Below are 23,866 nucleotides of genomic sequence, written 5' to 3'. Positions count from 1 at the left end.
GGGGCCGGCTTGGTGGTGTGGCCGGGAAGCCGTGCCGAGGTTCGGCTCCGGGCCCCGCTGCCCCGCGTGTCGGGTTGCCCAGTGTGGTGTCAATTGCGGGGCAAGAGGCACAAGCGCCGATGTCGACTAATTACGCCATTTCTGAAACGCGCGCAGAAATCAACTGATCTCGGCCGGTTTGTGGGGAGCTTGGGTCTTGTTTAGCAAGTTCCGCCCCTCAGAGGCCCGAGAGAGAATTTCCTTGAGATACCCCCCTTGGCGTAGTCTCCAATACATGCTGTATTCTGTAGACGACACCCACCAGGCCGAGTTATATCCTTCGCGCGAGCTACACGTCGACATTGAAACTGCATATTCCTGGACTAGTGACTTGTCCCAGTACGAGACAAAGGCAGCCCGTGATGTCCTTCACCTCGATCCCCATCCTGGATCTTGCCCTGGCCCGGGATCCAGCTACCAAGCCACAGTTTCTGTCGGAGCTTCGACATGCGCTGATGGAGGTCGGGTTCCTCTACCTGAAGAACGTGGGCATCTCGGATGAGCTCTTCAACAAGGTGATCGAGGAGGGGCGGGCCTTCTTTGACATTCCCACAGAAGAGAAGTACAGGCCAATCTCTGAACCAACTGTTTTCATGTCATGCGCGCAAATCGACATCAGCTAATGCTTCTCTTATCAGACTTAAGATCGAAATGAAGAATGCGCCCTCGTTCCTGGGGTACTCGCGTCTTTCGGCCGAAGTCACGGCCGGCGCGATCGACCACCGGGAGCAGATTGACCTCTCCACGGAGCATCCGCTGCCGGGTCCGGATGCACCCCGATACTACAACCTGCGGGCGCCGAACCAGTGGCCGTCTCCCGAAGTCCTGCCCAACTTCCGGCCCGTCTTTACCGAGTACATGAAGCGCATGGGCGACATCTCCATCTACTTCACCAGCCTGATCGCCGAGGCCATCGAGCTGCCGAGCGACGCCTTCAACAAGTACTTTGATGCCGACCAGCAGCACAAGCTCAAGATCGTCAAGTACCCAGACGTGGGCGAGCTAGGAGCCGAGGGCAAAGAGGGGAACCAGGGTGTCGGCCCTCACAAGGATAGCAGTGCGTTCCCCTCATCCTCCCTTAACTTCCCTTCCTCCAACTTCTTCCTCTCTTTCCTTCAGCCGCCTCGCTCCCCGGTTTTTCGACTTCCCCTTCAACAGAATATGACCTAACCCAGACGCCACCAAAAAAACAGTGCTCACATCCTACCTCCTCCAAGCCTCCCCGCACCGCGGCCTGCAGGTGCAAAACATGCATGGCGACTGGGTCGACTGCCCGCCGGTGCCCGGCACGCTGGTGGTCGCCATCGGGCAGGGGCTCGAGGCGCTGACGGGGGGCGTGTGCGTGAGCACGACGCACCGCGTGCTGTCGCCGCCGGCGGGCGCGGGCGCGCGCTACTCGATCCCCTTCTTCCAGGGCGTCAGCGGCGACGCGGCCTTCGACGAGCTCGAGGCGGTCGGCGTGGGCCGCGTGCCGGAGCACGTGCGCGAGGAGCGGCGGCGCGTGCTGGCGCGCAACGGCGGGCGGCGGCTGGACGACGTCGAGTTCACCTTCCGGACGGGCGGCGCGGCGAGGACGCTCGGCGAGGCCACGCTGCGGAACCGCGTTAAGAGCCATCCGGATGTGGGCGAGCGGTGGTATCCGGATATCTTGGCCAGCTTGAGGGAGGAGCAGGCGAGGCTGGCGGCGAGGGAGCGGAAGAAGGAAAAGGAAAAGGAAAAGGAGCAGGGCAGCGCGGGGACAGGGGCGGGCGGTGGTGATGTGCGGCCTTCCGTGAGCTCGAAGGAGGTGGAGGCGCACTAGGGGAAGAGTGATTCGGATGCCAATCTCTCCGTTTCAGCATCAAGGCAAGCAGCCCAACCAAGCAAGAAAGCAAGCATCCATTCCGATTGGGAGTTGAACAGCAACATGTTGGCCATACTCTCGGTCGCTCGCCTATCCAAAACCTCAAACTCCGTCGCTGGTCTGGCGCATGCCCGAGGCACGAAAGAAATTGGGAAACTCAAGATAATTGGGAAATCAAAATGTGAACGCCTAAGGTACTCCTCGTTTGTCCCGCCCCTTCCTCGTAAAGCTCGTGGCTAGTCGTAAAATGCTGGTTCATTTGGCAGGAGGCTTGAAGTCGGGGAAGCACTGTGGCAGAGTTGCGTTGTGCTTGTTGACGGCGTGCAAGGTGAGCCTAGCCGGGGGGAGAAGATTGTTAGTCAAATGCTTGCCTGGAGTTCGGGGGGAGGGGGCGGTGAGGGGAAGAGAGAGTCTCTTACTGGGGCTCGCGAGATGTCGACAGGAAAGATTGCTTGCACTGCGCGCAGATGATGTTCATGGCAGCGGCATTCTGTGTGCACATTTCCAGTCAGGGCCCGCCGTTTCGGCATGTCGAGGTCAGGTTAAGAATGGGAGGCATACCGACTTCAACTGCGAGCCCGGCTTCGTCGCGATCTTCTGGTTGTTGCGGGCGCGCTTCTGCGCGGCCTTGGCTCCCTGGCAGACGGTGAGTCGTCAGCACTGTGTGGTCCATCCTTGGTATGTATGTAATATGTGCTCCTCAGATCGGCGGGGTTGGGACATTTCGGCTGCTGGAGAGTCGGGCGGTCGGCGGAGACAGGGGGAACCATACGTTACCACCGCCCATGGTGGAATGAGATTCCTTCTATCTCGTTTCCGTGTCCTTTGCGACTGCGGGAAGTGCAACCGGTTCAAACCGTCCTCGTCTGCGGTGGGCCTTTCTCTTGTCTTTCTGTCTTTTTTTCTCTGCCAGCGGCTAAAAGTGGCGCTCGGGAGTTGTTCCTGTCGAGAAAGCGGCTCTAGCGGGTCCCTGGGCGATAGGTGGCCCAATGGTGGGGGGATGCGGCAGGCGCAAACGGAGCGTGCACGGGCCGCAACGGGGTCGACCATTCAGCTTGCCAGCAGGGATCAAAAGAGCGTCGGCAACACACGGAAGAAGACCCTCAGCATCCGCCGAACAGAGTTGGCAGGTAACACAGCAACTGCCAGCACAACTCATTGGCACTGTGCATGGGTTCCTCTGGCGATCGGCGGCTACTTCAAAGGCCCGCATTGCCGCATGCGATCTCGCTTCCGCTGAGCCGTTGGCCCGTTAGATGGGTTAGGTGCTTCGTGCTTCGTGTAGTTAACGTTATGGGATTCGGCGCTATTACCTGAGTTAGTGTATTACCCGCTGAAGGTTTTCGCTTCGCAGACACACAGACGCGGTGAACAACCGATCAATAGCGAGTGCAGGGCCGCGCTTGCGTCAAACTCTTCACTCTCGCTCATGCTTCTCTTCCAAAAGGAGCACACAGCTTGCGACCTGACCCAGCCCAGCACCACCGGGGCAGATAAGGCAACGTTTCTGCGGCACGGCCTTTCCGGATCTCACATCCATTGATTGCATTGAAACCCCCGGTGCATCTGTGGATCCCGACAATTCCACCGTGGCAGCCGTTGGTCCCGCGCTGCCGACTCCTGCGGTGTTACCCCGGCCCGGCATCACAACGAGCCGCAATGGCTAGCACTGCCACCCCGTCGCCGGATAGCATCTCCGACAGCGAGTTTCAAGATCTGCTCAGGAGATATCCAGCCTGCCTCGCGGCGATATCCGAGTCCAAAGGAGGTATGCAGCTCCAGATGGGCTCAATTCAACCTGACACGAGCGCCGGCTTTCTGATGCTCCACCACCACAGCCAAGCCTGGCCAGAAGACGCTGGCCAGCCTGGATAAATATCGGTATGAAACGGCTCCGGCCAGGTTCGGTCCCGGGAACCCGGACGTGTCCATGGGTCTCGACGATGTCAAAGCCCTTGTCGAGTGGAAGTTGTACGTCCCTGCTTCCTCGCCCTGCCTGCGACGTCACACCCACGTCTCAACTGGGAAGTTCTTGGCGGGCGGATCGGAGACGCGCCGCGGAAACAATGGGCGCCTGCGCTTATCGCAGTCTCAATACGACAAGCGCCGCTGACGGATTTTGCTTCTACACAGGCGGCATGGAAAGTTCAGGCCCACGTTGATGAAACTCGTATCGTCCAATGATGCCCGTTCGGTCCAGGAAATTATCCACAAGGCCGTGAAGCATTACCGGGAAAAGTCTGACTCAGCCGGCGCGCTCGATATTCTAACCCAGCTGAAAGGCATCGGCCCGGCCACCGCATCTTTGCTGCTCGCAGTCCATGATCCCGAACGCATCATATTCTTTTCCGATGAGGCCTTCTACTGGCTCTGCTGCCAGGGGTCAAAATCGCCTATCAAGTACAGCCAGAAGGAGTACGCAGAGTTGAGTGAGCGTGCTCAAGCACTGGCCAAGCGGCTTGGTGTGCACGCGGTCGACGTCGAGCGGGTTGCCTATGTCTTGATGAGGGAACCGGCTGAGCACATGTCGACAACCGCGGCCAAGCCGCCAACCGGATCGCCGGCCGTGGCCACGGGTAAGGTTAAGACGCAGCCGGGGGGAAAGAGGAAGGCTTCGGGTGATGATTCCGCTGTTGAAACGCCTGTCGACGCTCCTCGACGCTCAAAACGGGGAAAACAAGCATCCCGTTAGTTATACAGGGGACTGTTGAACCAGGGAAAGCCAGCAGCTGGTGCTCCGTACATTGTGGGCCTTCGGAAGAGCCATGAAAAACGTCCATGATCTGCGCATGGCCATCAACGCTGGCGACGACCTCTTCTCGGTCAGCCCTGCAAGGACACTCGCACGCGAAACGTTTGTGGGATACCTGAGCCGTTTCTGGACTGCTCCTGTGCCGTCACTACTGCAGGACACATGCGTAGCGCAGCGAGGGAACAAAATTCCCCTATTGGCGACTGTCGCAGTTATTCTCCGTGGGACTCCTCGGCCGGCCTGACGGCCCGCGGCTGCGGACAGCGCAACCCCTGTCACTATCGACAGGGACCAGACCGCTTAGACGCACTTACACCGGGCATGGCAGCCGCATGGCTTCCATATCCAGCATCCACACAGCGTTTATCTAACACGGTGTGTTGGCCTTTTCACTATTGCCGTGAGAGATTGGCCGGTGGGTATATTTCGTGTGTTCCTTGCAAGCTTCCTTCTGCGCTCCCTCATCTGTCTCTTGGCTCCTCAGTCCCATCGCAGAAGGAAACGTCTGGCGGCGCCTACATATTCTTTGTTTACAGCACTTCCAATTTCTGCTATGTTGTTTTCTGTTGCTCCTCGGTATGGCCATCTCTGCAGGGCCTCTTCCGATCTCGCCGTGTGTTTTGGACCGCATGTCCCGAACAAAAAGGGGTGAGATGCAATCGTTTGCCGGCCCTGGACCGATTCAGCTCACACCGAGGTTCACTGCTCTCAAGGAGAGTCTCACATCCGGAAACGAAACGGCACTCAACTCCTCTTGGCAACGGCTCCTGCGAGATCTCCCTCTCGAGATCGATTCGGTGTCGTCGTTGGGATCCCGAGCCATACCCGCCATCAACTTCCTAGACTCAGCGAATCCCCAGCAAGCGGAGAGGTTTCTGCAAGATCTTCGAAAGAGAGGGGTGGGCATCATTCGAAGCGTGGTCCCAAGGGAGACCGCACTTGCTTGGGGCCAAGAGACAGAACAATACATCACGCAAAATGCACAAATGAGGCCGGCCTCCCCGAGGCACTCGAGACCGTTGGACGTGTATTGGAGCGCTTCTCAGGTCAAGGCCCGAGCTCATCCAAACCTGCTTGCAGCACAGAAGTTTGTGATGAGCATATGGAAGTCGAAACATCCGAACGCCCGGGTCACCACCAATTTCCCAGTCACGTATGCGGATCGCATGACAACGCGTAGAGGAACCGAGGGGGGAGGTACCCCTTACGCACATGTTGACGGTGGGAGTGTCGAGCGGTGGGAGCCTGACGGGTACGGTCGGGCTGGCACGTACAAGGAGATATTCGAAGGTCGGTGGGAAGACTACGATCCGTGGGAGGTAGGCATCTCTCAAATCAAGTTTCGGCTCTCTTACCTGCGCTGACCGCTCGCCGCAGAGCAGCACCCGCCTCGCCGTGACAAGTGACCTCTACCGCAAGGCCGGCGCCTGTTCTATTTTCCGCATGTTCCAAGGCTGGCTGGCGCTCAGCACGATTCCCCCCGGCCCGGGCTCCGTCCGGGTCTGTCCTCTCCCGCGCCACGCCACTGCCTACTTCCTCCTCCGGCCGTTCTTTTCCCCATCCTCGTCTCCTACCTCAACAACAACACCCACGGCATCCCCTTGTTTGGACCGCACCACCACCGCCCACAACGAAGAATGGGTCTTGACCCGGCCCCAGAACAGCATCCTCCACGGCGCCGTCCCGAGCTACGCACAAGAGCTCAACCCCGCCCTCCACCCGCATCTCGAGCTCCAGCGTAGCCTGGTGCCCGTCCCGCAGCTCGAACCAGGCGACTACCTGGTCTGGCACCCGGACCTGGTCCACTCCACCTCCCCGACCCTCGACGCGGGCAACGCCACCACCACCACTACCACCACGACCCCCACCACGGGCGACACCAGCATGGACGCCGCCGCCGGCGGGTTCTCGTACATGTACCTTCCCGCGTGCCCGCTGACGCAGACGAACGCGCTCTACCTGGCGCGACAGCGCAAGGCCTTCCTGCTGGGCCAGCCCGGCCCCGACTTCGGCGGCGGCCGCGGGGAGAGCGAGCACGAGGGCCGGCCGGGCGTGCAGGACGTCAACGACGCGGGCGGCGACGACGGGCTGCGCGCCATGGGCCTGCTGCCGTGGGACGAGGAGGAGGCGGACACAGACGAGGAGAGGGAGGTGTTGGCGATGGCGAACGGGATCTTGTTTCCGGATTTGTACGATTGGTTGTGAGAGTTTTTCTTGTCTGTATGAGTGACTACTTGGTTGGGAATAGGGGGGTCGGAGCGTTTCTTTTATTTTCTTTTCCTCAATATCTGCGTTCGTGGATGGATGGATGAATACACAGGGCTTCGAAAATCGTCCTTGATAGGGGTCGGCAGGTCGGAAGACATAGACTAGCGATACCGTGTGCAAACACTTGCTGGGACCAGTCCAGACACTGATTTGGCGCAAATAGAATTACAGATAAATACGACAACCTAGAGCCTCCATAAGCAAGCCAAACTAATTGGCTGTGCAAACACACGCCAGACATTCGGCTCAGTCCCCATGGTAACGGGATAATGACTTGACTTCTCTGTTTGCACCACCTTCCGCCCCAGATATCCTGCATTGCCACCATGAACAGCTAACCGGAGACAACGTCTAAGCCGGCCCACGCTTTCCTCGGAGCCATTGGTTCAGGGAGACCAGATGTCAACCGAGGGCGTCGCCCGCTGCCTTGGCGTACCCCCGTCTTCCTTTTCCCTCTCCTCCATCGAGGAAGCAACACCCAGCGTCTCGAGTCCGTCCCAAAGGCCAGCCTCCTATTTGTCCTTCTTCGAGGACCCGTCGTCCTGGGTGCGGGCGTACTTCTCGGCCAGGGCGTCGTACTCCCTATGCAGGCCGGCGGCCTGCTTCTTGAGCGTGGCGATGTCCTGGTCGCGCAGCTCCAGCTCGCGCTTGAGGCGCGCGATCTCGCCCGCGTCGCCGGCGGCGGCCAGCTTCTCGGCCTGCTTCGTGTTCTTGTCCGTGCCCTCGTACTGCTTCAGCTTCTCCTCCAGCCGCAGCACCTCGAGGATCAGGATGTAGGTGCGGTTGAGGATCAGCGACAGGAACAGCGTGAAGCCGCACAGGTACATGTTGCGCTGCGAGTAGAACTTGCGCGCCTGCACCTCGAGGCGCTCGTGGCCATGGATGGCGGACCTGCTTGGCACCCGTTAGCATCCCCGCTCTGTCTTCTTCAAATGATTGTTTTGCATATGGCTCTCCACCGGATGCAGTGTAATCGGTTCGAGACGGGGAAACGTACGCTGCGGTGCCGGTGTTTTCAGTGGCAGCTGCCAGCTCGATCTGAACCCGGTAGACACGGTTGACGCTGTCGATGAATAGAATCAAGATGAAGATGAAGGTAATCTTGAGCCAGTATTGCACCTTCGCCACGATGGGATTCTCCGAGATAAATCTGCGGGAAAGGAGTGGGCGCGTTAGCTGTGAACGGTTGGGGAAACCGGCGGCAGTGCGAGGGAGAGAGACATACGTGAACACCTTCCTGCGCATCGCAAAGGGCAACGGCAGGATGAGGAGCATGAAAAGGGTCATTTCTGCTACGAGTAGCATAAAGACCTAGGAAAGTGGTCAGCTTGATTTCGAGCTCACCGTGGCCGACAGTTGGGTCGCAGCTCGCTTCGAAGAGCAGGCGGAGGGACGCCGTACCAAGGTGTAGTAGAGCGTCATCTTGGGCGATTGTGGTAGCCCGCTTCTAGTGGTTTGATTTTGCGTGATGTTGCCGTTGTGTTCCAGATGGTTAAATCGAGAAGGACACTTGCCGCCCGGAAGAGCGAGTAGTGTACAGGTAGCTGAAAGGTGCTGTGCAGGCAGACAATAAGGTGTGACGTGGTGGTGTGGAAACAACAGGCTGGGAAGCAGTTTCCCAGCGACCAGGGTCCGAAGTTGACAACGTCATCGCCAGTGGCTGACTGGAGGGCAGAAAAACGGAATGATCCGTGCGCAGTACTCCGGACGATAATTACCTTACACTATGGGATGCACTGCCTCAACAGGGACAGTCAGCTTAACCCTGGACCTCCAAAGGGTTAGTTAGCAAGCCGTTACCTTGAAGAGTCAACTCGATTGGGATAAGTTGAGGATATCACTGAGAGAGGAGGCAGTCCCCACGTAGCTGGCGCCAAGATTTCATGGCTGGCGCTTTGAGATTCTGTTTTGTCCGTTTCCCTTTTCCTCTGTTCTCAGTTTGTCGTTCCTGTACTCTTCGCTTTCCTGTTTTCCCAACCCCGCCTTCTCCGAGTGAACCATGCGGTGTGCAGTTAAGGTAATGAGTGGTTCCCCGGGTGACTGAGCTTGGAGCGGCGCCTGTAGGACAGGAAACACAAGGGAGTTTCTCAGCGCTACATAGCTTCCGATGTGGAACTTTGCCTCCCCGATACGCCGTCCTGTCCCACGCCGGTGAATGATGTTGCCCGGTTTGGTATGATGCATCGCTTCATCGCGCCTGAGCGTCAGCAATCTCGCCGGCGAAACCAGGGTTGTCAAGCAGCCGGTCTTCAGCTAGGCTGAAAGCTTGGTCAACGACTCGAGCTCGGGCCCAACAACGAGAGACCGAGCCCGCGCCACGTCCAGGCTTCACTCTTTCGGACGCTCGTTCGCTGTGGCAGTGGAGAAAGCGACCAGGGAGAAGATGTGTGACTCCCATCATCCCCAACTACCGGCGCCATGCCCACGTGCATGTAGCCGCAGCGACTACCTGCCCGGCCCTTGCGCGAGACGCATAAGTGCACCCCACCTCCTCGCCGCAAGCGATGCCGCCATTGTCTCATGGCGCGGCTACAGAACCCCTGGCAGCTGAAGCGCGGTTCCGATCTTCTGTCCATGCACGGGCGGCGTGATGGTTGACTATTCGCTGCCCGCCGAGCCGCGGTGGCGGTAGCGGGAGGGAGATGGGACTGTGGGATTAGAGCGGCTAAGTGCTGGCAGTGTTAGCCCAGGATCGCTGTGGGTGGCCGTGTTGGGCTCATCCCAGGCCGTTGTCGTGGACCTCGCCCGGGCACCGCGGGATATCTGTCGTCCATGTTCCTCAGAGCAGTCGGGTCAAGTCACGGGGTAGATTAAAGGCTCGAGGACGCAGATAAAGGCTCGAGAACGCCAAACAGAAAGAAGTCTCGAAACCCTAGGGGCTGATGGCGAGTTATCGCTACTCCCCGGCGAGAAGAGGGCGTTGTGGACCTGTCCAGAGATATTTCCTCGGTTTGGTGCAATATTGATTTCAGGGAGAACAAAACGTGGGCAAAGCATAAGATACATCCAAGGATTATGATGGAGAGCAACCATCCATGACCTCCACTCCTCCCAGTGCGCTCCGAACCCAAGGGGACCCAAGGCGGCGGTGATTGGCGCGCATAGCGATGTGGGGGACTGTTTGCCCGGGGCTCGGGCTTGCCGCGGCCGAGTCGGCGGAGTCCCCGCGCGGGGACAGAACTGGCGCACGACACCATCGGCGAAATTGCCCCAGCAGTTGCCGGGCCATGAGCCTCGCTGTGGGCTGCGGGAACTAGGGCAGCTGACTTGAAGAGATAGTCGCCGCCTATCAAATCCCATGTACTTTCGTTCCGTCGGGGTCGAGGCCCTCTCCTTGGTGGAAATGGGCTCGCTTCCCTGCCCATCACTCGTCGCCGCGCATTTCTATGTATCACCAGGTGGTGGGTCTCCGGCAACAAAACGACTTACCCAGGGGCAGCGCCCACATTAGTGGCCGGCGGCTAAGGGGATGTATCCGGAAGCAGCCCTGTGTGCCCGCCGGCCATGCGGAACCTGGAAACCTGGAACGAACTCGCCTTGTAAGAGGACAGGAGGAACACGTGTATAAGACGCGACCTTCCCCCCGCTACCCCGCCTTCCCTCCGGTACGCCTGGAAAGCTTCGCCCCAATCTTTTTTGTCCAGATTTCTTGTCTTCGGCCTCCCCATACCCGCCCATAAAAAAAAATGAACGGCACAATAAGAGCTTCGAAGCCGAACATCGGCGTCTTCACGAACCCAAAGCATGACCTCTGGGTGACCGAGGCCACGCCGACGCTGGAGAGCGTGCAGAAGGGGGAGGAGCTCAAGGAGGGGGAAGTCACCGTCGCCATTAGGAGCACGGGTATCTGCGGGTAAATGCCACTCACACGCTGCAACGCCTCCCTGGTTCCCGATCGCGCCTGGCAGCTCACACGCCGTGTCCCCTCTCTGCAGGTCAGATGTGCACTTCTGGAAGCACGGCTGCATCGGCCCCATGATCGTCGGGGGCGACCACATTCTCGGCCACGAGTCGGCCGGCGAGATCATCGCCGTGCACCCGAGCGTGAAGAACCTCAAGGTCGGCGACCGCGTCGCCGTCGAGCCGCAGGTCATCTGCAACACGTGCGAGCCGTGCCTGACGGGCCGCTACAACGGCTGCGAGACCGTCGACTTCCTGTCCACGCCGCCCGTGCCGGGCCTGCTGCGGCGCTATGTCAACCACCCGGCCGTGTGGTGCCACAAGATTGGAGACATGTCGTACGAGGACGGTGCCATGCTCGAGCCCCTCTCGGTGGCGCTCGCGGGCCTGCACAGGGCCGGGGTGCGGCTGGGCGACCCCGTGCTCGTCTGCGGCGCCGGGCCCATCGGCCTCATCACCATGCTCTGCGCCAAGGCGGCCGGCGCGTGCCCGCTGGTCATCACCGACATTGACGAGGGCCGGCTGAGGTTCGCCAAGGAGATCTGCCCGGAGGTGATCACGCACAAGGTCGAGCCGCTGTCGGCCGAGGAGTCGGCCAAGGCCATCGTGGCCCGCTTCGGCGGCATCGAACCCGCCGTGGCTCTCGAGTGCACGGGCGTCGAGAGCAGCATCGCGGCAGCCATCTGGGCGGTCAAGTTCGGCGGCAAGGTCTTCGTCATCGGCGTGGGCAAGAACGAGATCCAGATCCCCTTCATGCGCGCCAGCGTCCGCGAGGTCGACCTGCAGTTCCAGTACCGCTACTGCAACACCTGGCCACGCGCCATCCGGCTGGTCCAGAACGGCGTCATCGACCTCAAGCGGCTCGTCACCCACCGGTTCCCGCTGGAAGACGCCATCAAGGCCTTCGCCACCGCCTCGGACCCGACGACAGGTGCTATCAAAGTGCAGATTCAGAGCTTGGACTGAGAGTTTAGCGTTAGACTTTCTTTTTTTATACTCTTTATTTCCAGCCCATTTGCATTTTCAAACCAAGCGGTCCATATAGAGATGTAGCGAAATCGATACACCTGGATTTGATTTGAGCCACCATTGTCGGACGGGGATGGCTGCTTGTGTTCTTGGGGTCGCGCTTCATCGTTCGGGGGATGACTTTGAACTTACTTGCTAGTTACCTAGTCCTTTAGCGTCTCGGGAACCGCCTTGGCTTGTTAAGTAGGCCTAGAATTTGATGTTTTCGACGGCAAACGTGATGACCGCAGCGTCTATTCATGAGACTGGTGAAAGGCGGACGCATGCGGTGGTTGTGATGGCAGACCAACAGTCGATTTTGGGAGTTCAGAACGCTAACTACCTTTTCCTGAACTCTTAGCTCTGCAGGTCGGCACAACGACTGACTTTTAGGTACGTTGGTAGGTAGCTTACAGGGGCACCGCTCGAACATGGAAGCTCAGGTCCGGCCGAGCTCCATACCCAGCTTCCAATTCGGCCTTCTGATTGGCCGGCCCTTGCCGAAGGGAGCAGCCAACGCCTTTCGAGATCTTCCGAGCTTGGTTTCCAATTTTTCTCGGTTCTCCGGCCCCATCCTGTCCAACCTGCGCGATATCATTCCTTCCCGCCGAACGCCGCTCTCGCAACGGCCGCCATCCGCAATCGTTCCTCGGCCGCACCCCGTTTTCCTCCGCTCCGACCGCCGACGATTTGCGTCTGCGACGCGCAGCAGCCTTCTCTCCCCTCCTTGGCCGGTTAAAAGGCAAAAAACAAGAAAAAAAAATGACGTTCGCCCTGGTCATGAGGCGATCGGGCCTCGTGGCGGGCCGCCGCGTGGCCCGCTTCGAGTCGACCAGCAGCACAACAAAACAGGCCGCCGAGGCCGCCAAGCAGGCCGCCGCGCAGTCCTCGTCGACCGCGTCCGAGACCACGAGCAAGGCTGCCCAGGGCCTGTCGCGCGTCACGTCGGCCGCCGGCCCGGCCATCGCCAAAACCGCCAAGGGTGTGTCGAGCGCTCTGAGCCGCGTCGGCGGCCGGACAGGTCGTCTGATCGCTTTTGTCGAGCGTAAGCAAGATCCGACTCCAGCAAGCCACATTCACCTCCCTCCCAATCCGCCCTGCTGAGCCGGCTGCCGGTCCGCTTTGCGTGCTGTGGGTCGCATATTGTGTCGTCGTGCATGCTGCGACCCGGATGATGCAAGTGCGCGCTGGGCTTGACGGTGGTGGTGCTGATGGCGGAGGTCATGATCTGTTTCGTGGCTCCAATGGCTGACTGTTGTTCCCCCCTGCCCCCCTTGCAGGCCAGACGCCCCTCGTCGTTTACTACTCCAAGGTTGGCCTGGAGTTGGCCAAGCTGGTCGTCAAGGGCCAGAACATGTCACCGCCGTAAGTCTGCCCGCCCCCTTCTCATCTCGGCCGGGGTCATGGGAATGGTTGTTTGTTTATCTTCCTGCTTGCCGTGAGCCCGTTGTTGACGTGTCCGTTTCTTGTTTCCGCCCCACAGTTCCATTTCGACCTTCCAAAGCTACTTCCAGAGCCTATGGAAGCAGCTGCAGCACCCCGGCACTTTCTTCTCGAGCCTCCTGCAGTCTGTCAACCCGCAGCAGATCCGCAACATCTCGAGGACACAAGTGGCGGCTGGCGGTGTGGTCCTGGCCGAGTGCCTGGGCTTCTTCACCGTCGGCGAGATGATCGGCAGGTTCAAGCTGATTGGCTACCACGGCGAGACGCAGGCTGCTCACCACTGAGCTGATATCCGGGTTCACGTTTCGAGGAGAAGTGGAAAGAGGGGGGTGTTGGTTTAGAGTGATGCGCTTTCCTCGCGTCTGCGCCAGGCGATCTCTCGCTTTCTGTTGCATTTCCCGGCGGCGGCCGGCAAATCTGGGGAGGCGCAAGGGAGGCAAGTGAAGGGGGGATTCTGCGTTTTTTCTCGGGAATAGACTTGGTGGCGCATCCGGGGGCCGCCGCCCATACTAGACTCGCCGACACCTCTTTCCCCGGGGCGTCCCTGGGGATACCTATCACAACCTAGCCATGAGGCGCCCCGGATGGGCTGGGTTGTTTCATGCTAGCCCGCCTTGGCTAAGTGTGGGAGGTATGGCAGACCATCCGGAAGAGCACGCCGGAAACGGGGAAGGGTAAAGGCTCATCTTTCTTCCCTATCTTGTCTGTACATTTCCGCCGGTCCTAGGTGTGTCACAGCAGAGGACCCTGTGTTCTTTTTCATTTGTCGCCCTGTACCTCTAAAGTCGAATGCATGAAGCCAAATCAAGGCAAATTTACCCCGGCTCACATTTTGCCAATCATAGCTGCCATCACACTGCGGTCCAGCTCTATGTCTCTCCGTGCTTTCAAGTACCTACATGTTATGTACTGGTAGGTATCTCTCCCTTACCGGTCTTGACGGTATGTTCCCTTGCAGTCTGCAGCTTGGCTACCACAATGCATATCCGCCAATCAGCCGACGGGACGTGTGGTTTGGACTTCGAAACGGAGATGCAGGGGAGGGCAGCCAGTGACACGGTGTACTGTGGCTTGGACTCCCTGGCGGGGCCAAGGGCCCGCGGACATGCCGAGAAAGATCGATGGCAGGACGCGACCTGGGTTGTGGTGTGGTGTGGTGTGCCGCGAGATGAACCGAGTTTGGAAGCGGAGAGGGCCGCACAGCCGCGAGTGAGGCAAACCGGGAGAGAGAAGTGAGTGACTGTCCGTCACCTCCCGCCTCCGGGCAACGACCGGTGTATGTTGCCTCGCCTACCATCCTGAAAACAACTTGAACAAGAGAGGCGGCACGGTCCGGTGGCATTCTCCTGCCTCTCTTCCGTCTTCCCCTTCCCCTAGAGTTCAGCGCAGTGCGACTGAGCTGCCCGCGATTCTGCCCGTCCCTTCCCAAGCATGCGGCCTCCTATTTTTGTTCCCCCACTTTCTTGCCCTTTCCCTTCCCCCCGCCTTATCCTCAATGTCGTACTTTGGTGTGGAGATGCGTCTGCAGTTGGCACACGTCTGCAGATCTAGCTTTTCCGTTTCAGGGGCCTGTCACTGAGCGGACGTTGCGTCTGGCTGGTGAGCTGCAGTTGTCTTTCGCTCATGTGGCTTGTTGTGCTGTGTTCTAGCTGCGAGAACCATGCGCAATGCGGCAGCTGGCGTGCATGCCGTTTCCACGGCGCCACCCTATAGGGCGGATATCGCCCCCCGCTCAGGGATCGTGAAGCCGTTGTGCAGCTTCCGTCGCCCCGTCTCCTCTTACCGCTTCATGTCCAATCGTTCGTTTTGGGCTTGGAGTGAAGAAGGGCTCGGAGCTGGTCAGACTCAGAGTGATGATTGTTCGGAGAGAAGCAAGTGTATTCGCTTGCGCGAAGTCAGCTCACTCGGAACCATACCATTGCAGTTGGTTCCAAGACGACAAGAGGGCGAACAGGGGCAGGGAACAGGCTTGCCTTGCCACATTCTCACGAGGTTGCTCCCATGACCTCCGATCTGGCGGAAATATCGTCCCCCATTACACCTCGATATGCCGGCGGATGTATGCATACTGTCTCCCCCTTCAGCTGGTTTGCTGCCTCGCGGCCAACCGGCTAGTCTGGGCTCCGAGTCGTGCCCTCATGTCTCTATCGTTCATGTCCTGCAGTTCTCCATCTTTCGTTCGCACTTGCTCTCCGCGGCTCCATTAACATTCAATGCTTAGCAGCATTGACCTTGAGCCCAGCATCTGAAGGCGAACTGTTGCTTGGTCGCCGTTCCCATAGTTATAGCCAACTGGCAATTGGGAAGAGGCAGTGGCCTACACATCATCCCGTAGAGAAGCCAGCTCTGTGACAAGACAGCAGCGAAGATCCCGGCATGCATGTCCACGGTTGGGGATCGGAGTCTTGAAGCGGCGGGCTTTATTGAGGCGGTAACAGCGGACCAACGGCCTATTTCGTTACGGGGGGTGCTGGCTAACCACCGCGGCCTGCAAGAAGTTTGGTCTAAATACAATGAAGCGGGGTCGGCAAGTGAAACCAAGGGTGAGGACGCTGTGACACGCAGCTTCAGTAGCCGGGATGCTTCGCAGATGGGATACCGGAGCGCAGCGGATAGACCTTCCGGATGCGGTGCCAATATGCACAGTAATTCCAACCAGCCACAATTGGTCCCTGTGCAGACTGCCGACCCCATCACCAACCCTTCTTCACATCAAGACGCGTCGGATCCCCGTCGGACCCGGTCAACGAAGGCCGCAGCTGGAACCGCCAAGCCTCTGCGGACGTTATCGTGGCAAGGACGCACGGGGAAACCCAGAAACTCACAAGGAGCCTGAATCGACATGCCCCTTGTGGCTCCCACGAGTGACCGCCGTGCCTGTCTCGCATGGCCCCCAAAACGGGCCGCCACCAAGTAACGGTGCTAGGTCGCGCTACAAGGCCAACCTGCATAGTGGTCATGGTCCGCTGCAACGTGTTTCTGGGCGCCCCTCGATGCCACTCGATGACATGCGAATCTCCTGGTGGTAGCTCAGCCGAGTTTGACAGCGCTGGCATCGTCGTGTGTTTGGATTGACAAACTCCCCGCCCGGGCCATCCATGGTTCCAGCTCGGGACAGACCGAGGAGTGACAGACGTCTCGGTATACCAATTCGCAAGAACTCGAGCAGCTGAAAATAGGGGGTTCTGGCGAGCGCAATCTCGGTGACGTAGCGGCGCGGTCCAGTGGCAGGCGGAAAAGTCGATTGCGAGTCGCAGCGTGACTCTCCCCTACGTGCTCCAGCTCCTTAGGTTTGCAGTCGCTCTTTCAGGCCTGACGAGGTCGAGCTCGTGGCAGATGCGTCCTGGTGGGAGAAGCTGGCTTGGCTATCGAGTGGGCCGCATGATCGTCCGCCCTGTCGTTTACCGGGAGCAAATCGTCAACGAGCCAGCAAACAATGCAGTGCAGAAACGGAGGTCCAATCATTCGCCCGCCACGCGGCCCTGCCACGCAACCGACGTGCAAGCACGGCCGGTTTTCCGATCATCGGCAAGGGTTTCTGCGCGCCGCGAGGCTGCAAGCCCAGGTGATGACAGCAGAAACGAGCCAGACTCACCGTGGCTTTCTGGCTGTGAAAACATGCCTAGACTCCGTCAGCAACGGTTCTGCTGGATGCACAATGCGCTCGGAGAACGGCAGCTTGCAGAAGTGCTCAAACTTACAATGTGCAGTACGCATGCACACTATTGCTGTAAATCTCAGCCCTGATCTTGTCGGTCATCTCTGAGATCTCGGCTGGGGTGCGGCCATTGCCTCGGGATAAGGGTGCAAGACTGAGTGGTTGGAGGGCTTGCCGAAGCCCAAAATTGAACCATCGGCCGAGGTGTCTGGCGTGTGCGTCGACGGGCCAGCCGTTGAGAGGCAATTGGATGACCTCCTCCTCAATGTCGACAAAGCCGACGTCTGCGAGCCGCTGTTTGGTGAGATTGCTGTCCACGCGCAAGGAGCGGCCGAAGCGATCCATGGCATCGAAAAGCTCATTCGCCCACTGCATAACCGTGGTATCCGGGGCGAGGGAACCGTCGTCGCACCGTGGGTACCAGTCTATCTCGACCTGCTCGAAATAGCCGTAATGCGGTTTGAGATGTCTTGAGGACGATTAACGATGCGCACGCAGCCTGTTTCTTGACAGCCGAGGACTTACCTGTGAATCTCAGCGTATACTTTAGGCCAATCGCTGATGCTGCCAACGAGGGCACGCATGTGGATGAGATCCCAGGATCCTGGCTCGAGGTCCTTCCAACTGTCTTCGATATCTTGTTGGATGAACCGCATATTGGCGGGGATGCTGGCACGGGTCAGCGTGTGCAAATCGTTGCGTGGTGATGATGGAACTCACAATTCAGGCTGGATGTAATTCAGATCAAGGCCCACATGCAACCCATTGGGATATTTGCTGTTCGACGGGCGTCAGTTCAGAGACGGCCCTGCTCGAGACGGCTGCTTGAAGACTCACTCTGCCATGTCAATACCCCAGATGCCTGTGCCGCAGCCCAGGTCCAGGATGCGTGGACTTTCTTGGTTGTGAAGCGGGGCACTGTGAAGCACATCCTTGCGCGCAACGAGGAAGATTTTGTGGAAGACATCCAGCCTTTCCAAATCGGTCTCCACAGATAGTCAGCTTGACCACGATAGACCGGCAAGGGCGATGGTTCTAGGAATATTTCCCGGGGCAGAGGGGCTGCCGGCGAGTTGAAACTCACTTCGTCAATGGGAAGCAGATACTTTCCCCTCTTATAAGTGCCATACCACCGACCATTCTCGAGGAATACTTCTTGGTACGTCCGAAGCGGTGGAGCTCCACTGGGACTGCGCGAAGAGGGTCAGTTGGAGATTGAGCTGGTTACTGGTGGGCAACTTTGGGGATTCGCGTCGGATCAAGCTCACATAAGGGTTCTAAACGGCTGGGACGCCATGGCTGGGCAGAGGGAAGACACACGGTTGGGTCTTCCGTCTTGCAGCCGCTGTGCTCGACAACGATGGTACGATAAATGCCGAGGGAGTGTTCGAGGGCAATGACTGCCCGAGGTGGTTGGTTAGGAGGAGCCTCGACCGTACAAGTCCCTATATATGTTAGGACCAAGGCTTCCACTGCCGGTCGAGGCGATAGCGCTCAGATTTTCGAGGTCGTGCTCGCGAGGATTGTCCCAAGCCAAAGCAAGGATGAGAAGGGAACAGCGAGAGGCAATGAGCGAGTAACGCAGCCATTTGGCACCGACTGCGCCGAGAACAGATAGTGCTGTCAATGAGCGCTGGCCGCTGGAATCATGCGGCAGACACATTCGTGGAAAAGGAGAAGGGGAGGCAAGGGGAAAAGAGAGAGTGTGGGCGAAATAATAAAATAATGGGACCACACAAAGCATCCCGCCACAGAAGCATGGAAGGACGCCTGCAAGGACGCCTGCGACGGTTTCTCTGGAGCCGCAGGCACCCCACCAAGCAAAGGAACCAGAAAAGACCCGTGTAATTGCTCACCTGTGAACAGCCTGACGGAGGGATTGGCCAACCCAAGCACATGGGCCCTCGCGGGCATTCGACGTGGCGGGGCGACGTTGCCAGCCCTCGCGTCAGAGCACGACCAGCAGACGCGGTTGAGGACGCGGTTGAAATTGCCGTCGATGTGGTCGATGCGGGCGGCCCTGGGCCAACGCCCTGTGCTGTTGATTATGGACCGGGATGGGAAAGGAGGGCAGGGGCATCTTTAAAGCCCTCCCGTCGACGTCGCAGTGATGCAGGACCGGGGTGTGTTTGCTGATGGGTAGGAGCGGAAGGTACCTTAGTTACCGGGAAGAAAAATGGAAATTCAGCATTGTGTACCATGGATGTTAGGCAGCCTGGAAACCTGGAAGGTACGACTACCTAAGTAACTACCCGAATGTGTACATTACCTGACCGAAAGGTACAGTATTCCGTACATAATGTACCAAAGCACCACCTGCAGCAGCGAGTGTGTGCACTGTGCATCTTGAGTCCTCGTTCGCCTTGCGGTGCTCTCCAAATCAGTCACCTAGGAACATATTTACACTAAGGTACCTACCTGGTGTTTCTCATATACCTGATGCGGAGTATCCAAAGTGACGCCCGTCGCTCCTGTCGTTCACCTCCACAGTTTCGAGCACGGCGGCTACGGAATTACCCACACAATCGCAACCAACGCCCCTCGTTCCCAGCGGCTGGGTGAAACATCAGGGTTCAGGGTTCAGCGGGATTGGCAAAGAGACCCGGACTGGTGGGGCTCCCGTCCCGGACAGGCAGGAGAGGTTGGTTCCATTGGGCGCAGCAGGTTGCGTCCGAAACTCGCAGCTCCAGCAGGCTGCGGTCGTTATTCCGTTGTGTCTGCAGTTCCGCGCAAGGATCTGAGGACGGATATCTCACTGTGTCCTGTGATAGTGACGTTCCTCATGACCTTCATTGGGGCGCACAGCTCGCGAGACGATGTGGCGCAAGTGTCCATTACTGTGTAATTCGTGCATGCGCTGGGGCCGGCCCAGCCGTCCGGATTCACCACCAACACAAAGCTGGACCCTTCGCGGGGAGTGGGAGTTGCCGGCCAACACGTACAAGAATAGCAGGTACTCCGTGCATACTGAACGGCAACTCCCGCTCCCGCTCCCGTTCCTCTCCGTGTTGCCCGCGTGCCAACCAAAACCTGGGCACTCTCGATGCTCACTTACTGTGTATGTAGTGTACTTAGCAGGAACTCTAGACACAGTGGGACGGCAAATTCAGCTCACCGACTGCGGCACGAATATCACCATAGCTGCATGAGGACCTACCTCAAAGGTTCATGCCGACGATCCTTCGCTGTGTCAGCGAAAAAACCGCCGCAAATTAACGTCATGTAACTTACCGCTTGAAGCTAACTACACTAGTGTAGGGCAAGGTTAGCTACCATGCGGATACACTAACTAACTTAGTCCGCACCAAATCCGCCGCACCGGCACCACAGTAACCAGAAAAACAGCGTTGTACCCAGGGATCGGTTGGCAATCCGTGCGAAGGACCCGCCCATACACAGGGTACTCGGTCATCCTCCAAAGCCATCCGCGCTACACACACAGAAGCAGCCACCTGGTCGGCATCATGGCTGTCCGTTCCCCGTGTGGGTGTTTGGCGCGAGTGCTTCCTAGCGTTATTCCAAGTAAGCTCCGTCTCGAGGTTGGGCTTGTTCAAGACACGGATGCCAACTAGCCCGTTGTTGAGCGGTGTGCCATAAGCTACTGCGCAGAGGTGTAATCCTAGGCTGATTCCATCACACAATGCATCGCTTGCCTACACTTGCGCAGTTGCCTAACTAACGTGGCCTCCCTTATCCAACAGGCGATCAACAGATCCCGCTCAGATAGGGCCCGTATCTTCCGTAGTGTACGAATACGAACCCTATAGCGCACTGGGTAAACCAGCGAGTACATTACGCAGTCGTGTACGAGTGTGAACTAAGGTAGTTTTGGTTGTCACCGAATTAGTGGCAGCGACCTACACTACACTAGTGTAGACAAAGTTGGATGTCGGTTCCAAGTTGTCGGGTCATAGTGTCCAAGGCGAACGAAGCTACACCAATCAGAGCAGGAAAAGAAACTGGAAATTGAAAGCACACATCCTGCTGATGGCATTAGGTTGTCTCACCGCCGCTTGAAAGCATGTGCATCGCTCTTGCACGCTCCGCCTCCTCTGCTCCAGCAACGTGACCCTCACGATGACCCTCACGATGATCGTCGAGTGGGTACTGGGTAGGGGCTCGCCTGAAAACCGAGGTATGCATGTAGGAGGTTCCATTTGCACTACGGAAGTAAGGGCATCAGCGTTGCCTGAAAGCACACGATACCCACGATTGACGTTCGGTAGAATGCGGCCATGAGGTGTGGCGCGGTCGCTCAGAAACGGCGGGCCAACGACAGCTCTGAGTCGGCCCATTGCCCCTGTGCCCTGTTTGTTTCGGGCGCAGAAGTCTCTGTGGTGTGGCCAGGATGACGAAGGAGCCTTATCCTGGACGCCCCAATTTATTGCGCCAAGTACCGGCCTCTGCTCGCTGCCTGCCGTTGGCTCCTTGTTCCCGGCGCTGTGGTTCGCCCCGCTATTCCGCGCTCGCTGCTGGAAACTGCCACTCACCGGGGCACCACAAGCAGAAACCGAGCCGTGCCGCCAAACAACATGATATGTGGCTTCAATAACCGAGGTACTCACACATCCGTTGTGACCAAATCACGAGGCAGTGAGCTGTTGAGACGCGAGCGACGAATCCTAGCGTTGTTCTTGGCGAGTGACCGCATTGCTCCACCAAGGAAGAGACGTAACTGCTGTATTTGGATCTCCAAGGCGAGCAAGCTCCTCCCGGATCTCGGCAAGCCAGGCCAACATTTCGGGACAGGCGCACAACCTCTCTGCGAGCCTGGTCCACATGCGGTTGCGGGCTGGATTTGACCGCTTTTCCATGCTCCGACGGCCTTCTTTCAGTTCCGCGGATTCGGAGCCTCATGCTGACATGCCTTCTGCCCTTGTCCCTTGCTTACGCCAACTGCGGAGGCGCCACCCCCCTCATCATCCCAACCGACGAATGTTACAGGCACTGTACATAATTACACAGATATAACAACGTCGACCAACTGGCGGACGGGTAACCAACAAGATCCAGCAAGCGAGGGAGAGGGTGTGGCCTCCATCACAGCACAAGAAAGTTCCGCTGGCACTGGGGCGTTGTGTCAACGTTCCCGACCCGCTGGGTCCTCACTTCCACCACAGCGGGTAGCGCGACCACCATGCACGCACGGATTACAGGTACGTCCGTAGTCGGCGTGAAGAGCATCCAGTATCCTTCGTCTCACGGAGAGGATAACGATGTGGCCTCTGTGGACGAGGATGCTCGAAACTGGGAAGCTGGCCGCCAAAACACCGTTTCGCCATCACTTTCAGAACTCACTGAGGGCTGTCTCACCCATCCTGTCGATTTAAATGAATTGGCCCAAAGCCTGCCAGATTCGGGACTCTCAGATATGTCATGCTGTGCGACACTGGGTGGGGAAGGGGGCTATAACGTTATTCTGACGAGCGTCAGCCCCGTTGGTGGTGTGCAGCCCCAACATGGAGCTGCTTCCGAAGTGTTCGGCCCACCTCAAGCCAAGCTATGCTTGGTAACTAGGTAACGTTAGTTACATGTATAGTTACGAGTAACTATAGATTTCTGGGCCAATCCGGGCGACATACGTGTCCCTGAGGGCGTCGTTTGGCGAAACAAGGGGTCTCCGGCTCCCTAGCAGCTACCACGGTCTCTTCTTTGCCATGGTGAGTCGTGCCGCAACCAGACTCCGAGGGCACAAGTGCGGAAAGGCCTGAGGTGCCTAATAGGGGGAGCCGGTGATGCAGAGTTCTCGTTTTGGCGGATGACCGAGATTGCGGGTTTGATGACTCATTTCTTCGAAAAATGCACTTGTCCCTGGCCTTGCAGCGAGCAAGTCAGTCGAGAGAAGATTGAGGGTGTCAGGTTTCCTGGTTTGTGTGCTTCCTCCGCTCACCGACGTAGCACAACGGGTAGTCTCGTGGTCTTTCATACCTGTTGTGCGATGTGAGTTGTGCGAAAACAAGACCAAAAGACCATCTTTGCATTCCAGCCGGGACAGTTTTTCTCTGAATGACCTACGAGGAAGGGTAAGAAACCTGGTTCGGAGAGGGGCCGCCTTGGGGATGGGCTGGGGATGGGTTTCGGGACCCGATAGCCTCTTCATGGCTACTTTACGGCCCGGTGGGTGAAGTTTTAACGGTCAGAGCTTCTTCGCCTCGTCCGATGGGTTGCATTTGAAGCGCACTAAGGGTCGTGGTTATAGAGGTCCCGCCAAGACTAATTTCGGAGGTTGCCGCTTACAAGTATTTACAATCGCCACGGGGTGAGCGGGGCCGCGACGACTTAGAGCAACATCGACAATGCACGATCGCGAAGACTCGTAGCAACAACTTCACCGAACCTCAACCAAATCGAAAAAAAAGAAAACGAAGTTAACCCGTACCCTAACCTTGACCCTTACCCTAACCTTAACCCGAATCCTAACCAGCGGGGGGTTGGCGCCGCCCCCCGCACCCCCGGCGAATTAACCGCTTGGCGATAGTGCAAACCCCTTGGCGATAGTGTAAACGCCTTGGCGATCGGGGCTGCGTAATAACGTTGTAAAAACATTGCCGACAATTGGCCGAAATTAGTCTTGGCGGGACCTCTATAACCTCCAGCGCACTAAGTTCTCGCCATGTGTGTGTCTCCCGAGGTTACAAGCGCAGGTTCGCCGTCTGCAAAAGCAATTCTTGCGTGTTGCGATGGGCAAACAGGAAAGCCTACCCCATTGTATCACCCTCTACTCCGTACACTCTACTGATATTTGTAAGATGCCGGCGAGATGATAGCTGCTAACAGATGGCCTCCCACATGCATGCTGTTCGGCAACAGAAAGAACAGTACCCAGTGACCAGAGCATACCACAACCGGGAGGTATGCCCACCACAATAACTGACACGCTACAGCGAGCAATAGGGGCGAGGAGCGCAGAATGGCTGTGGGCAGAGCATCGGAAAGCAAAGAGAGTGCGTTGTTC

General features: G+C 58.1%; 7 protein-coding genes across 7 annotated transcripts; 4 read left to right on the top strand and 3 right to left on the bottom strand.

The window, feature by feature from the left end:
* Window positions 1–266: 266 nt before the first annotated feature.
* THITE_2121411 (uncharacterized protein) lies at window positions 267–1,985 on the top strand. The gene is made up of 3 exons (XM_003656533.1): window positions 267–601; window positions 678–1,096; window positions 1,233–1,985. The coding sequence occupies exons 1-3, from the start codon at window positions 402–404 to the stop codon at window positions 1,838–1,840; spliced, it is 1,227 nt and encodes a 408-aa protein (XP_003656581.1). The 5' UTR covers window positions 267–401; the 3' UTR covers window positions 1,841–1,985.
* An 81-nt stretch (window positions 1,986–2,066) lies between these two features.
* Window positions 2,067–2,880, bottom strand: THITE_2121407 (uncharacterized protein). The gene is made up of 4 exons (XM_003656532.1): window positions 2,655–2,880; window positions 2,444–2,518; window positions 2,302–2,372; window positions 2,067–2,216 (listed from the first exon to the last, which is right to left on the bottom strand). Exons 1-4 carry the CDS (start codon window positions 2,667–2,669, stop codon window positions 2,138–2,140), a joined length of 240 nt encoding a protein of 79 aa, XP_003656580.1. The 5' UTR covers window positions 2,670–2,880; the 3' UTR covers window positions 2,067–2,137.
* Window positions 2,881–3,541: 661 nt separating this feature from the next.
* On the top strand, window positions 3,542–6,839 carry THITE_2081534 (uncharacterized protein; the record flags this gene model as incomplete). The annotated part of the gene is made up of 6 exons (XM_003656531.1): window positions 3,542–3,650; window positions 3,721–3,853; window positions 4,016–4,526; window positions 5,119–5,137; window positions 5,229–5,953; window positions 6,012–6,839. The coding sequence occupies 6 exons, from the start codon at window positions 3,542–3,544 to the stop codon at window positions 6,837–6,839; spliced, it is 2,325 nt and encodes a 774-aa protein (XP_003656579.1).
* A 483-nt stretch (window positions 6,840–7,322) lies between these two features.
* THITE_2121402 (uncharacterized protein) lies at window positions 7,323–8,736 on the bottom strand. The gene is made up of 4 exons (XM_003656530.1): window positions 8,304–8,736; window positions 8,128–8,191; window positions 7,900–8,052; window positions 7,323–7,793 (listed from the first exon to the last, which is right to left on the bottom strand). Exons 2-4 carry the CDS (start codon window positions 8,187–8,189, stop codon window positions 7,415–7,417), a joined length of 594 nt encoding a protein of 197 aa, XP_003656578.1. The 5' UTR covers window positions 8,190–8,191; window positions 8,304–8,736; the 3' UTR covers window positions 7,323–7,414.
* A 1,624-nt stretch (window positions 8,737–10,360) lies between these two features.
* Window positions 10,361–12,153, top strand: THITE_2121399 (uncharacterized protein). The gene is made up of 2 exons (XM_003656529.1): window positions 10,361–10,755; window positions 10,838–12,153. Exons 1-2 carry the CDS (start codon window positions 10,589–10,591, stop codon window positions 11,766–11,768), a joined length of 1,098 nt encoding a protein of 365 aa, XP_003656577.1. The 5' UTR covers window positions 10,361–10,588; the 3' UTR covers window positions 11,769–12,153.
* A 296-nt stretch (window positions 12,154–12,449) lies between these two features.
* On the top strand, window positions 12,450–14,079 carry THITE_2081525 (uncharacterized protein). Its single transcript, XM_003656528.1, has 3 exons — window positions 12,450–12,855; window positions 13,091–13,175; window positions 13,294–14,079. Exons 1-3 carry the CDS (start codon window positions 12,573–12,575, stop codon window positions 13,535–13,537), a joined length of 612 nt encoding a protein of 203 aa, XP_003656576.1. The 5' UTR covers window positions 12,450–12,572; the 3' UTR covers window positions 13,538–14,079.
* A 2,364-nt stretch (window positions 14,080–16,443) lies between these two features.
* Window positions 16,444–18,302, bottom strand: THITE_2121390 (uncharacterized protein). The gene is made up of 8 exons (XM_003656527.1): window positions 18,180–18,302; window positions 17,996–18,101; window positions 17,749–17,897; window positions 17,632–17,688; window positions 17,437–17,580; window positions 16,955–17,380; window positions 16,849–16,875; window positions 16,444–16,647 (listed from the first exon to the last, which is right to left on the bottom strand). The coding sequence occupies exons 1-8, from the start codon at window positions 18,206–18,208 to the stop codon at window positions 16,560–16,562; spliced, it is 1,026 nt and encodes a 341-aa protein (XP_003656575.1). The 5' UTR covers window positions 18,209–18,302; the 3' UTR covers window positions 16,444–16,559.
* Window positions 18,303–23,866: the final 5,564 nt, after the last annotated feature.

Source organism: Thermothielavioides terrestris, chromosome 5 (genome assembly GCF_000226115.1).
Source record: "Thermothielavioides terrestris NRRL 8126 chromosome 5, complete sequence".
NCBI lineage: Eukaryota > Fungi > Ascomycota > Sordariomycetes > Sordariales > Chaetomiaceae > Thermothielavioides > Thermothielavioides terrestris.
Note: the sequence above shows the minus strand (reverse complement) of the source record. Positions and strands in the feature narration are given on the sequence as shown.